The following is a 13,673-nucleotide window of genomic DNA, read 5'->3' on the forward strand; positions in this document are numbered from 1 at the left end:
TGGTGTGTGCCTGTCATCCCAGCTACTTGAGGAGCTGAGGCAGGAGAATTACTTGAACCCAGGAGGTTGAGGCTACAGTGAGCCAAGATTGTTCCACTGCCCTCCAGCCTGGATAATAAATGAGACCCTGTCTCAAAAAAAAAAAAAAAAAAGAAAAAAGAAAAAAAAAAGCTCAAGCATGTTATAATTCCACCATCCAGGGAAAACCATTGTCAACTTCTTGGTCTATTTCCATTCAGTATTTTTTATTTATTTATTTTAGAGATGGGGTCTCACTCTGTCGCTCAGGCTAGAGTACAGTGGCACAATCACAGCTCACTGCACCCTCCAACTCCTGGGCTCAAGTGATCCTCTTGCCTAGCCTCCCATGTAGTTAGGACAACAGGTGTGTACCACCACGCTCAGTTTGTTTTCAAAAAAAAAAAAAAATTGTACAGAGGGAGTCTTGTCATGTTGTCTAGGCTGGTCTTGAACTTCTGGCCTCAAGCAATCCTCCTGCCTCAGCCTCCCAAAGTGTTTGGATTACAGATGTGGGCCACATGCCCAGCCCAGTGTTTTTTAAATACACATATAAGTGTAGAGCTTTATTTTAGTAGAATTGACATCAGGCTTTATATGATTTGTAAAGGCAGATTTCAACTGACGAAAGACTCCAAATTAAGAGAAAAGGACTCTTCTTCCTGTTCTCTTCCCCTCCTCTCTAAGAGCACTATGAAATGAAAGTGCTTACCACCTTTCCACATCTGTCAAACTAAGCCCAGCTGCTCACACTTTCAGACTAGGTAGCAGCAGCAAATAATCCCTGAAAGACTCATATCTGAATCTTTTCTGTTCTTCTATTGCTTCCTCCTAAGACAATTTATTAGGAGCTTCATTTCTGGTATGAAACACATACCAGGAATTTGGCATCTAATTTAGTTAAGCCAAGGAAACAATGTTGAATTCCTAACCAATGATGAGTACTGGAAATTTTTTCCAAAAATGTACTTGTTTTTGCTCCTATTCTTAATGTCTATAGTGGAGACTTTAAGAACTTACAGTAGTAAAATAAGGGTCAGAAAATTCAGTTTAGGGAGAACTACTGAGGTTTCTGAATGTGTGCCTATGGGGTGGGGACATGGGTGATAACAGCAAGGTTTCGTATTTGTAAGCCAGCTGAAGTCACTAGCATTTGGCATGCTATGAGAATTATTAGTAAGGGCAGTGTCCAACAGAATTATTTCCACTACTATCTAATTACCCAAAACAGACCTCTCTTAAAGGCATTCTCACGAAGTGCAGTAGGATGAATACCTGTACAAACACCCAACTAACAAAAGGAACCTCTGGAAAGAAAACTACAAAAATAGCAATGACCTACAGTATACAGTAGTTGGAAAAATAAAAGGCCAGGAAGACACAGTCAAAAAGTCATTCTGGCTTTTATCTCAATGCATAGAGTATTTGGGTGTGACAGGATTCCCTCTCTTTTTATTGGAAATGTTTCCTTGCAAAGCTCTTTATCTCCAATCTAGGCTAACATTTACCTTCTCAATTCCCAAATAAATGTTTTTTTTCTATTTGGAACCCGCTTTGTATCTATACCTTATTCTATTTCCAATAAACTACCCTTTATACCTATCCCTCCATCACAACTCCCTACCACTTCCTATCACAACATTATAAAATAATAAATGTTTAATAAATGATTGGCTAAATACCTACTTCTTAAAATGATAAATAAAATACTGTTCCTGCCTTTGTAGGGCTCTCAGTCTAGCTAGTAAAACTGTGCTATTAATGAAGGATTATAATGGAACATAATAATTGCTATCACAGGAGTCTATGAAAAGATCTAACAGGGCAAAATGCAAAAGTAGGGAGATGTAGGTTAGGGCAAGCTGTCTAGGGGTGAAATTTGAAGGCTGAAGAAGACGACTGGGGAGTGCTGTCCAGGCAGAAGGAACAGTATGATCAAAGGTTTACAGTATATCTAGAAGAAGTGGAAACAACATGAGAGTATTATGCTTACATAATAGAATGAGTTTCATGAAAATGAAAGTTTAGGACCAAGTTAGTGAAAAGCAATAGATGCTACCCCAAACAGTAAGCCTAGACAATGAAAGCCAAAGGAAGGTGTTAAAAATTTTTAAGTAAGGGACAAGCCAAGATCAGCTCTGTGTTTTAATTAATTAATTAATTATTATTATTATTATTATTTTTGAGACAGGGTCTCGTTCTGTTGCCCACACTGGAGTGCAGTGGTGCAATCTCAGGTCACTGCAACCTCCGCCTCACAGGTTGAAGCAATTCTTGTGTCTCAGCCTCCCGAACAGCTGGGACTACAGGCGCATGCCACCATGCCTGGCTATCTGCATTTTAGAAAGAGAACTACAGTAATGGCGGGGAACAGACTGAAAAGACAAATAAGCTAGGGAAACCAAAAGAAGTTTGTATAATCATAAATATGCAGGAAAGAAGTGATAAAAACAAACCTAGGATAATGACTGTGGAATAGAAAGCAATAGCTGATTCTACAGATGTTTTAGGGGCAAAAATGGACAGAATCCATAACTCAAAAGCTCAATTAAAAGACCAAAACTATAATAGGTACTTCAGGGTTATGTAGCATGAGATATGTGCAGTCTCTGTCAAAGAAACAGCAATCTGAAATATCATCACAAGGGAAAACTCTCAAGGGCAATTTTGAAGCTAACACCAATGAAATATTAATCAGCTTCCAAGAACCATGTATAGAAAATGACTTAACTGGTATTTAATGTATGTTCTGAGAATTAAGACATAACCTTAGCTCTGCCATAAATTCATCATGTGTAATATTGTGCAAGATACATAGGGCGTATCTGCCTGTCTATAAAGAACATATTGTGGCCAGGTGTGGTGGCTCAAGCCTGTAATCTCAGCACTTTGGGAGGCCGAGGCAGGCAGATCACCTGAGGTCAGGAGTTCGAGACCAACCTGGCCAACATGGTGAAATCCCATCTCTACTAAAAATACAAAAATTAGCCGGGCGTGGTGGCGGGCACCTGTAATCCCAGCTACTCGGGAGGCTAAGGCAGGAGAATTGCTTGAACTTGGGAGTCGGAGGTTGCAGTGAGCCAAGATTGCGTCATTGCACTCCGGCCTAGGTGACAAGAGTGAAATTCCATCTCAAAAAAAAAAAAAAAAAAACGCCGAGTGCAGTGGCTCATACCTGTAATCCCAGAACTTTGGGAGGCTGAGGCAGGCAGATCACAAGACCATCCTGGCTAACACAGTGAAACCCTGTCTCTACTAAAAATACAAAAAATTAGCCAGGCGCGGAGGCGGGTGCCTGTAGTCCCAGCTACTCAGGAGGCTGAGGCAGGAGAATTGCTTGAACCCAGGAGGCAAAGGCTGCAGTGAGCCGAGATTGTGCAACTGCACTCCAGCCTGGGTGACAGATGAGACTGTCTCAAAAAAAAAAACAAAAACAAAATCACACACATAATGTTCTAAGTCAGTAATGTTTTTTCTTTTTTGAAGGAGTCAAACACCTTTGGCAGATAAAATCTTACACAGCATTCTACTGTGTAAAACAGACAAAGGAACTGGAGCTGCTGGCCTTGGCAGATGAGGGTAGATCAGAGATCTGCGAGTCCCTGACAGGACTACTGAAACCTCAAAAAACAGGGCTTGAAAAGCTCATACTAGACAGATAACCTAAGTCCTTTTAGGCTTAAACAATCTAGGAGGTGATAGTTATACTAGCACCTAGGACCACTATATTCTAAAGAGGTGCAAATTCCAGAGGTAGATACATGACTGGAGCTAAGATTAAATTCCAAAGTGACCTCAAAAATAAAGAGGCTAACTGGCATTTACTGAGCAGTTGCATTTATGTTATGCACTGTGGTGGCTGCTTTACACATACTGTCTAATGTATGCCCCCCTGGCTACCCAATGAATTCAATATTATCTATGATTTACAAATAGAAAAAAATGAGACTCAGAGGGGTTAAGTAATGTAACTTGCCCATGGCCAAAATCTAGGAAGTGAGATCTGAAGGAGTTTGGCTCTAGAGCTCAAGCTATTAACCTACCAGGTTTCAGGATGCTGTAGTCTAGTGGCACCTAACTAGCAGAGCTTCTGTAATCATAGAGTGAGAGACTCAGTAGGGCTGAGGATAAATATTGCATTATATTGTCTGGTTTAGTAGTTATAATCCCATTTACTGTAATGGCCTAATGCACATGGGAGATATAACTTACAATCTGGTATTTGTTAATTTGTATGATGTAAATAATCTATATTCTTGGGGGAGGATAAAATAAAAACAATTTGAATTTTAAAAAACGTGTTCTCTTTGAAGAAAGGAAACAATCCTAGAAGTGTGGCACCAGAGGAACTTCTAAGGAACCATGAGACACATCAGCACTGCCAGGAAGATTAAAAAACAAAAACAAGGCGGGGCACGGTGGCTCCTGCCTATAATCCTTGGGAGGCCAAGCCAGATGGATCACGTGAGGGTAGGAGTTCAGACCAGCCTGGCCAACATGGCAAAACCTTGTTTCTACTAAAAATACAAAAATTAGCTGGGCATGGTGGTGTGAGCCTGTAATTCCTGCTACTTGGGAAGCTCAGGCATGAGAATCACTTGAACCCAGGAGGCAGAGGTTGCAGTGAGCCGAGATTGTGCCACTCTACTCCAGCCTGGGTGATAGAGCGAGACTCTTCTCATAAAAAAAAAAAAGGAGAGAGAGAGAGAAAACAAAAACAGTCGATTTCTAACAATAATTATCATCAGGTAGTAAATCTCTCACTTTTTATTTTTTACTAATCTATACTATTTGGATTTTCTAAACATAAACATGATTACTTTTATCTTTAAAAATATGTAAAATAGATATGTGTAGAGTAAGATTATGGGTCATTTTGGGTTTTCTTCTTTGTACTTTCTCTGAATTAAAAAAAAACTACTACAAATATTATCTTAAAAAATCTTTGGCCAGGTGTGGTGGCTCATGCCTGTAATCCTAGTGCTTTGGGAGGCTGAGGTGGGCAGATCACTGGAGGTCAGGAGTTCAACCAGGAGGCAGAGGCTACAGTGAGCCGAGATCAGGCCGTTGCACTCCAGCCTGGGCAACAGAGTGAGATTCCATCTCAAAAAAAAAAAAAAAAAAAAAAAAAAAACCTTGCCCCCAAGACAGTCATCGATCTAATTAATAGCTTTCTTTTAGAGGTGGAAAGATAGAGACTTAGAAAAGCAGGGTTTAGGCTGGCCATGGTGACTCACGCCTGTAATCCCAGCACTTTGGGAGGCAGAGGCAGGTGGATCACTTGAGGTCAGGAGTTTGTGATCAGCCTGGCCAACATGGTGAAATACAAAAAAAAATTTTTTTATATTTCTTTAACAAAAATATAAAAAATTAGCCGGGCATGGTGGCATGTGCCTGTGATCCCAGCTACTCAGGAGGCTGAGGCAGGAGAATCGGTTAAACCCAGGAGGCAGAGGTTGCAATGAGCTGAGATCAGGCCACTGCACTCCAGCCTGGGCAACAAAGCAAGACCCTGTCTCAAAAAACAAAAACCACAAAAAACCAAAGTACTAGGTTCTCAACCTTAAATATGGTAATTAATTGTTTTAGAGAATGGTGAAGTCATGAACTTCCAATCCAGCACTAATGAAGAGAAATATAATGAGTCACAAGTGCAAGTCACATATGTAATTAAAAATTTTCTGAGCCAGGCACGGTGGCTCACGCCTGTAATCCCAGCACTTTGGGAGGCTGACGCGGCCGGATCACGAGGTCAAGAGATCGAGACCATCCTGGCCAACATGGTGAAACCCTGTATCTACTGAAAATACAAATATTAGCTATGTGTGGTGGCATGTGCCTGTAGTCCCAGCTACTTAGGAGGTTGAGGCAGGAAAACTGTTTGAACCCGGGAGGCGGAGGTTGCAGAGAGCTGAGATCACGCCACTGCACTCCAGCCTGGTGACAGAGTGAGACGCCATCTCAAAAAAAAAAAAAAAAACCCTGGCCACATAAATTGGTTCACACCTATAATCCCAGGACTTTGGGACGTCAAGGCAGGAGGCTCACTTGAGCCAACACTGCACTACTACACTCCAGCCTGAGCGACAGAGCAAGACTCAGTCTCAAAAAATAAAAAAATAAATAAAATAGGGGTCAGGCGTGGTGGCTCACGCCTGTGGTCCCAGCACTTTGGGAGGCCGAATGGGCAGATCACAAGGTCAGGAGTTCGAGACCAGCCTGGCCAGCATGGTGAAACCCCATCTCTACTAAATATACAAAAAATTAGCCAGGCATGGTGGTGCATGCCTGTAGTCCCAGCTACTCGGGAGGCTGAGGCAGGAGAACTGCTTGAACTGAGCAGGCTTGAACGGAGGTTGCAGTGAGCTAAGATTGCGCCACTGCACTCCAGTCTGACAGAGCAAGACTCTGTGTCAAAAAAAAAAAAATACCAGGCATGTTGGCTCAAACCTGTAATCCCAGCATTTTGGAAGGCTGAGGTGGGTTGATTGCTGGAGGTAAGGAGTTCAAGACCAGACTGGTCAACAGGAGGAAACCCCGTCTCTATTAAAAAATACAAAAATTAGCTGGGTGTGGTGGTGCATGCCTGTAATCCCAGCTACTCGGGAGGCTGAGGCAGAAGAAACATCTGAACCTGGGAGGTGGAGGTTGCAATGAGCCAAGATCACACCACTGCACTCCACCCTGGGCAAGAGAGTAAGACTCCATCTCAAAATACATAAATCAATATAATAAAATAATAAAATAAAATATTTCTAGTAACCAACTGAAAAAAATTAAAAGAAACAGGTGAAATTAATAGTAATTATTTTGTTTAACCCAGTAAGTCCAAATTATCATTTCGATGTTATCCATATAAGAAATTATTGATATTTTACATTCTTTTTATCGTACTACGTCTCCAAAATCTACTTACAGCACATCTCAATTTGGACTAGTCACATTTCAAGTGCCACATATGGCTAGTGGCAACCGTACTGGACATTGCAGATCTAGTCTGTAAGGAAGAGGTATAAAAGGCAAAGGAGAAAGAGCTACAGTAAAAAAAAAAAAAAGAATCCTATTCAACAGTCTTCTATTTGTCTACTGGTACCCATACCAAATGGTAATATGTCTACAGATAAAGAGTAATGGGGCTTTTTATGACATTTTGCCTCAGCAGTTCTGAATTCCTAGTTACGTTTCTGAGTTCAGAAATTTTTTTTTTTTTTCAGACAGTCTCGCTCTGTTGCCCAGGCTGGGGTGCAGCGGTGCAATCTTGGCTCAGTGCAACCCCCACTTCCTAGGTTGAAGCGATTCTCCTGCCTCAGCTTCCCGAGTAGCTGGGATTATAGGCACACACCACCACACCCAACTAATTTTTGTATTTTTAGTAGAGATGGGGTTTCGCCATGTTGGCCAGGCTGGTCTCAGACCCCTGACCTCAGGTGATCCACCCGCCTTGGACTCCCAAAGTGCTAGGATTACAGGCGTGAGTCACTGCACCCAGCCTTTTCTTTAAAATATTCTATTTTTTTAAAATGTAGTTGTCTGTCAGTCACCAGTAAGACAGATAACTTATTGGGCCACTCCAATACTCCAAGCCACTGACCTATAACTCCCGCATATATTTACCCTGTGTTTGCATCTTTTTTTTTTTTTTTTTTGAGACAGAGTCTCGCTCTGCTGCCCAGGCTGGAGTGCAGTGGCCAGACCTCAGCTCACTGCAAGCTCCGCCTCCCGGGTCTACGCCATTCTCCTGCCTCAGCCTCCCGAGTAGCTGGGACTACAGGCACCCGCCACCTCGCCCGGCTAGTTTTTTGTATTTAGTAGAGACGGGGTTTCACCGTGTTAGCCAGGATGGTCTCGATCTCCTGACCTCGTGATCCGCCCGCCTCGGCCTCCCAAAGTGCTGGGATTACAGGCTTGAGCCACCGTGCCCAGCCCTGTGTTTGCATCTTAATAGAGGTTGACTTAGGTGGATTTGACATAGAACTGTACAAAAAATATTGAAGTCTCATTTTTTGGGGGGTGGGGGAGAACAGGGTCTTGCTCTGTTGCCCAGGCTGGAGTGCAGTGGCACAATCAGCTCACTATAACTTCAAACCACGGGCTCAAGCGATCCTCCTGCCCTAGCCTCCCAAATAGTTGTGACTACAAATGTGTGCCACCATGTCTTGCTAATTTTTAAATTTTTTGTACAGACGGAGTCTCACTTTGTTGCCCAGGCTGGTCTCAAACTTCTGGGTTCAAGCAATCTTCCCACCTCAGCCTCTCAAAGTATTCAGATTACAGGTGTGAGCCACCACACCCACCTTAAAGTCTCATTTCATTCACAAAATATGAATATGAATTGAGACCTGAAAATTTTGCTAAGAATCACACAGCATCAAAGCTGATGGGCTTAGTGAACTGAAAACTGTATTTATACTATTGCCACTTTGTGGCATCACTTCAGCTGGTAAACAGAAATACTGGCTATTCAGCAATGTGTAGAAGCATCATATTTCTTTTTTTTTTTTTTTTTTTTGAGACAGTTTCGTTCTTGCTGCCCAGGCTGGAGTGCAATAGTGCGATCTGGGCTTACTGCAACCTCCGCCTCCTGGGTTCAAGCGATTCTCCTGCCTCAGACTCCTGAGTAGCTTGGATTATAGGCACTAGCCACCATGCCTGGCTAATTTTTTGTATTTTTAGTAGAGGCAGGGTTTCACCATGTTGGCCAAGTTGGTCTCGAACTCCCGACCTCAACTCATCCATATACCTCAGCCTTCCCAAAGTGCTGGGATTACAGGCATGAGCCACCATGCCTGGCCAGAAGCATATTTCTACAAGTGATTTCAGTGATTCCTGTTATTTTATCACTTACTATTAGCATAAATGTAAAATCTTCTTGACAACCCCTAACAGTATCACTCAATGTCATAAGTGGTCATGTTAATGCTCAAGGTTATAAATGTGACCCTGAGTAGCAATTTAAGGAGTTAAATATAATAAAACTCTGAAGAATGAAAAAAAAAAAAAACTACTATAAAGGAACAGTCAACAAAATATTAGAGCTAATTGGTGAGAAAATAAAGAGCAGCATTAAAGCAGGAATGTCCTACAATGATTGTATAAGCTCCAAGCATACCCTCCACACAAACATCCCCCGCAAACACAAAAACAATTCTTGAATAACATAAGTTTTGAGTTTTTGATTGTAGGAGATACCCAAGAATGTACCTGTGACTACTTTGTACATACTACAAAACTTGGAGAAGCACTGGTGCTCTAGGCTGTTAATTAGGTAAGGGGCAGCCAATGACTGGACCCAGGGTGAACATTTGAACCATGGGAAACCAGCCCATAGGCCACCTGCAGACCAGGAAGCAGTCTGGTAGAAAAAGTATAAACAGCTTTGTCCAAGATTAGCTAGGCTGGACTCCCCCTTCAGAAGTTGAAAAGGAAAATATGGAGGGAATCAGTTGGAAGGAGAAGAAATTTAAAAATACAAAAAGCAAAGCAGTGAAGATTATTTAGAAAGAATCATGATGGAGTCCCAGAAAAAGTATCCACAAATTGCCATGCCATGGGTGGGGGCAGTCAGGAAATCACCTCGTCTCCACAACTGCCTTGTCCAGAAAACTGCCTTAGAATTCAGCACACAAGTTTCAACTGGATTTCTGTGATATTTCCATTTCTTTAGTGTCATTTTGCATCCACCAATGAACACTGGGACCTCAGGCAGTTTGAGAAAGCTGCTGCCTAATACATACATTGTTTTTCTGAATTGGTGAGATTTTCCTAGAGAGGTAGTGAGTTACCTATTCTTACTTTCATCCACAGAAGGGCACAGAAATGCTAAGATAGATTTTTATATTAAAAAGTAGTTTTACATACCTGCATTTTTTTCTCTTGCTCATTTTCTCCAATCATTCCAGTACCTGTTACACTTTCACTTCCATCAATGGACACCTATAGGAATAAAATAAAGCTTTAAAACATTTTCCATTTTGATAATGGTTTAGCCTGGTTAAGTACATGGTTCAGGGAGAAGCTTGCAAAAACAACAAAAGAAAAAAAAAAGTACATGGTGCTTCGTTATCATTTATTTTTGTGTATATTTGAAAATTTCCATAATAGGTTGGGCATGGTGGCTCACGCCAGTAATCCCAGCACTTTGGGAGGCTGAGGCAAGAGGATAATTTGAGCCCAGGAGTTCAAAACCAGCCTGGGCAAAAGAGCAAGACTCTGTCTCTATTTATTTTGTTTGTAAAGGAAAAAAAGAAAATTTCCCTAATAAAAGTGAAAAAAAAAAAACAAAACCTTTTAAGTTATATGAGAGATACATGTTCAATGCAGGGGGAAAATATCAGCCCTTTTGATATAAAACTTGAGACTTTCCTTTACTTTTCCTCATCTATAGTTACTACTTCTTAATTCATAAGCAGTTCCATTTATACTTTCTTTTATAGCTCTTCATCCTTGTATATCTTTTGGTGAATTACCTGCCACTCATTTCTCTTCTATAAGCCTTTACCCTATTCCCTTATTTTTTTTCCCAGTCTTTCTACACTTCACTTAAGATAAATGCTGATCTCTTCGATACTGACTGATTTTGACTTTGAATTGCTAGTGTCTTTTTCTTTTTTTAATTTCTGAATTCGAGACAGGGATCTGTGCTCAAACAATCCTCCCATCTTGGCATCCCAAACTGCTAGGATTATAGGTGTGATATCACGCCATGGCTGGCCAAAATTGGCCAGTTTTTTTTGATGAGGTGTACTTTTTTGTTTTGTTTTCTTTTCATGAAAAATAAAGAAGTTATATATTGGACATTCTTAACATTGTGAAATGCTGTACCTTTGCTGCATACTGTTCCAAAGCACTGATGGTGTCGGGGTCAATTGTGGCATCCCCAGTGTGCAGACCTGCCACTGTCCCATCAGCCTGAATTGCCAAGATGGTGTCAGACTGCGGGACTTGCACTGCGTGGTGGATATAAGCTGTGGTGCCATCTTCCAGCTGAACCGCCTGTAATGCACTCTGGTCATAACTATCTGAGAGAGTGGAAGAGAATGGCATTAAATTAAAGGTAAAATCTGACAAATATTTACAAATTGAAAGGAAGAGAGAAATGAGCTTTTATTGAGTAGTTTACTCTGAGTACTGGACCATGTACTTTATATGTGTTATTTCATTTAATCCTCACAGTAATTCTGCAAGGCAGGTATATTTACCGCCTTCATTGTATAAATGGGAACTCAGGTTTGGAGAAGTAACATCACTTTCCTTAGGAATCAGAAAATTTAAAAAACACTAACAGGCCGGGTGCAGTGGCTCAAGCCTATAATCCCAGCACTCTGAGAGGCCGAGACGGGCAGATCACAGGGTCAGGAGATTGAGACCATCCTGGCTAACACGGTGAAACACCCGCTCTACTAAAAATAGAAAAAAAATCAGCCGGGCATGGTGGCACACGCCTGTATTCCCAGCTCCTGGGGAGGCTAAGGCAGGAGAATCTCTTGAACCTGGGAAGCAGAGGTTGCAGTGAGCCAAGATTACGCCACTGCACTCCAGCCTGGGCAACAGAGCGAGAGTCCCTCTCAAAAAACAAACAAAAAAAAACCACACTAACAATTAACAGTCAAAAACAATATGTAGAGAAATCAGAATTTGAACTCATGTCAGTATAACTCCACAGTCCCTCCACGGTGTTTTTCTTTTTACCCTCTAAATGTCCACACTAAGATATATCTATATCTATAATGGTATCGATATGAAATTGTGATTTTATATCGATATATATATATAGAGAGAGAGTGAAATAATAAATCTAGCCAGTTACAATTAACTTATGACTAAAACTTATTGATAAAGAAAAAAGTGTGCCCATGCGCAGTGGCTCACGCCTATGATCCTAGCACTTTGGGAGGCCAAGCTGGGCAGATCACAAAGTAAAGAGATCGAGACCATCCTGGCCAACATGGTGAAATCTCATCTCTACTAAAAATACAAAAAAAGTAGTTGGGCATGGTGGCGCGCACCTATAGTCCCAGCTGCTCAGGAGGCTGAAGCAGGAGAATCACTTGAACCTGAGAAGTGGAGGTTGCAGTGAGCCGAGATCGTGCCACTGCACTCCAGCCTGATGACAGAGCAAGACTCTGTCGAAAGAGAGAAAGAAAGAGAAGAGAGGAAGGAAGGAGGGAGGGAGGGAGGGAGGGAAAGAGGGAAGGAGGGAGGGAGGGAGGGAGGGAGGGAGGGAGGGAGGGAAGGAGGGAGGGAGGGAGGGAAGGAAGGAAGGAAGGAAGGAAGGAAGGAAGGAAGGAAGGAAGGAAGGGGTGTAGACTTTACATTTTTCCAACTGTAATTAAATTTATTTATAAATTTAAGTGTTTTAATTTTTTTAAAGATTCCTCCCTTTAGATTCACAACAAAACAGTCTTTCTAAAATGTGTTATGTCATTCTGTAATAAAATATTCTGTAGCTGGGCGCAGTGGCTCACTCCTGTAATCCCAGCACTTTGGGAGGCTGAGGTGGGTGGATCACCTGAGGTCAGGAGTTCGAGACCAGCCTGACCAACATGGTGACACCCCATCTCTACTAAAATGCAAAAATTAGCCGGGCGTAGTGGCGGGTGCCTGTAATCTCAGCTACTTGGGAGGCTGAGGCCAGAGAATCACTTGAAACCAGGAGGCGGAGGTTGCAGTGAGCCGAGATTGCGCCCCTGCACTCCAGCCTGGCAACAGAGTGAGACTCTCTCAAAAAAAATAAATAAATAAAATAAAATAAAATATTCTCTAAAGTAGTAACAATAGGTAACATTTGTTGAGCATTTAGTATGTGACAAACACAGTTCTAAGTGCTTTACATGTTTGTGCATTCTGCCCTCACAACAACCCTACATATGATATGGACACGTACTATAATCCTCATTTTACAGATGATGAAACTAAAGAACAGAGAAGTAATCTGCTTAACGTCACACAACTAAAAAAAAACAAAACAGTAGTTTTGAATCTACATAGTCTGGCTGCAGAGCTGTACTCATCATTCCTACACATTCCACCTCAAAACTCTGAACTTCCTTAAACAAATGTAATAAGCATTAACGTTTTGTTGTATTTGCTTCAAATATTTTTGAAACTGTATACTTAGTTTCAATTAAACACAGTAGGCAAAGGACCTTGCTTTTAAAATTTTATATATATGTGTGTGTGTATATATATATATATGTGTATATATATATATATATATATATATATTTTTTTTTTTTTTAATTTTTGAGACAGAGTCTCACTTTGTTGCACAGGCTGGAGTGCAGTGGCACGATTTCGACTACACTGCAACCTCCTTCTGGGTACAAGCGATTCTCCTGCCACAGCCTCCTGAGTAGCCAGAATTAAAGGCATGCGCCACCACACCCGGCTAATCTTTGTATTTTTAGTAGAGACAGGGTTTTGCCATGTTGGCCAGGCTAGTCTCGAACCACTGACCTCAGGTGATCCGCCTGCGTCGGCCTCCCAAAGTGCTAGGATTACAGGCATGAACTACCGTGTCCAGCTAAAAAATTCTATTTAAGAGGAAGAAACAGGTTAGGCAAAGTGGTTCATGTATATGACCCCAGTGCTTTGGGAAGTCGGAGCAGGAGGACTTCTTGAGGCCAGGAGTTCAAGACTAGCTTGAAGCCAGAGGG

General features: G+C 41.6%; 1 protein-coding gene and 1 long non-coding RNA gene across 37 annotated transcripts in view; one reads left to right on the forward strand and one right to left on the reverse strand.

Annotated features, from left to right (window-relative positions):
* ZNF143 (zinc finger protein 143) overlaps positions 1 to 13,673 on the reverse strand; it is a 63,473-nt gene that overhangs the window by 35,538 nt on the left and 14,262 nt on the right. For all 36 annotated transcript variants that reach the window (XR_013404034.1, XR_013404033.1, XR_013404031.1 and 33 more), the window contains 2 exons: positions 10,840 to 11,036; positions 9,877 to 9,951 (listed from right to left, as the gene is read on the reverse strand). Coding sequence is in view for 30 of the 36 variants with exons in the window: in XM_077963450.1 (XP_077819576.1) it covers positions 9,877 to 9,951; positions 10,840 to 11,036 (272 nt within the window). In the remaining 6 variants the exon portion in view is untranslated. The remainder of the gene's footprint in view (positions 1 to 9,876; positions 9,952 to 10,839; positions 11,037 to 13,673) is intronic.
* Positions 3,486 to 6,733, forward strand: LOC144334314 (uncharacterized). Its single transcript, XR_013404035.1, has 2 exons — positions 3,486 to 5,016; positions 6,498 to 6,733. It is a non-coding gene; the product is annotated as an uncharacterized LOC144334314 (long non-coding RNA).

The sequence above is a fragment of the Macaca mulatta genome, chromosome 14, assembly GCF_049350105.2.
Source record: "Macaca mulatta isolate MMU2019108-1 chromosome 14, T2T-MMU8v2.0, whole genome shotgun sequence".
In the NCBI taxonomy this organism is placed as follows: Eukaryota; Metazoa; Chordata; class Mammalia; order Primates; family Cercopithecidae; genus Macaca; species Macaca mulatta.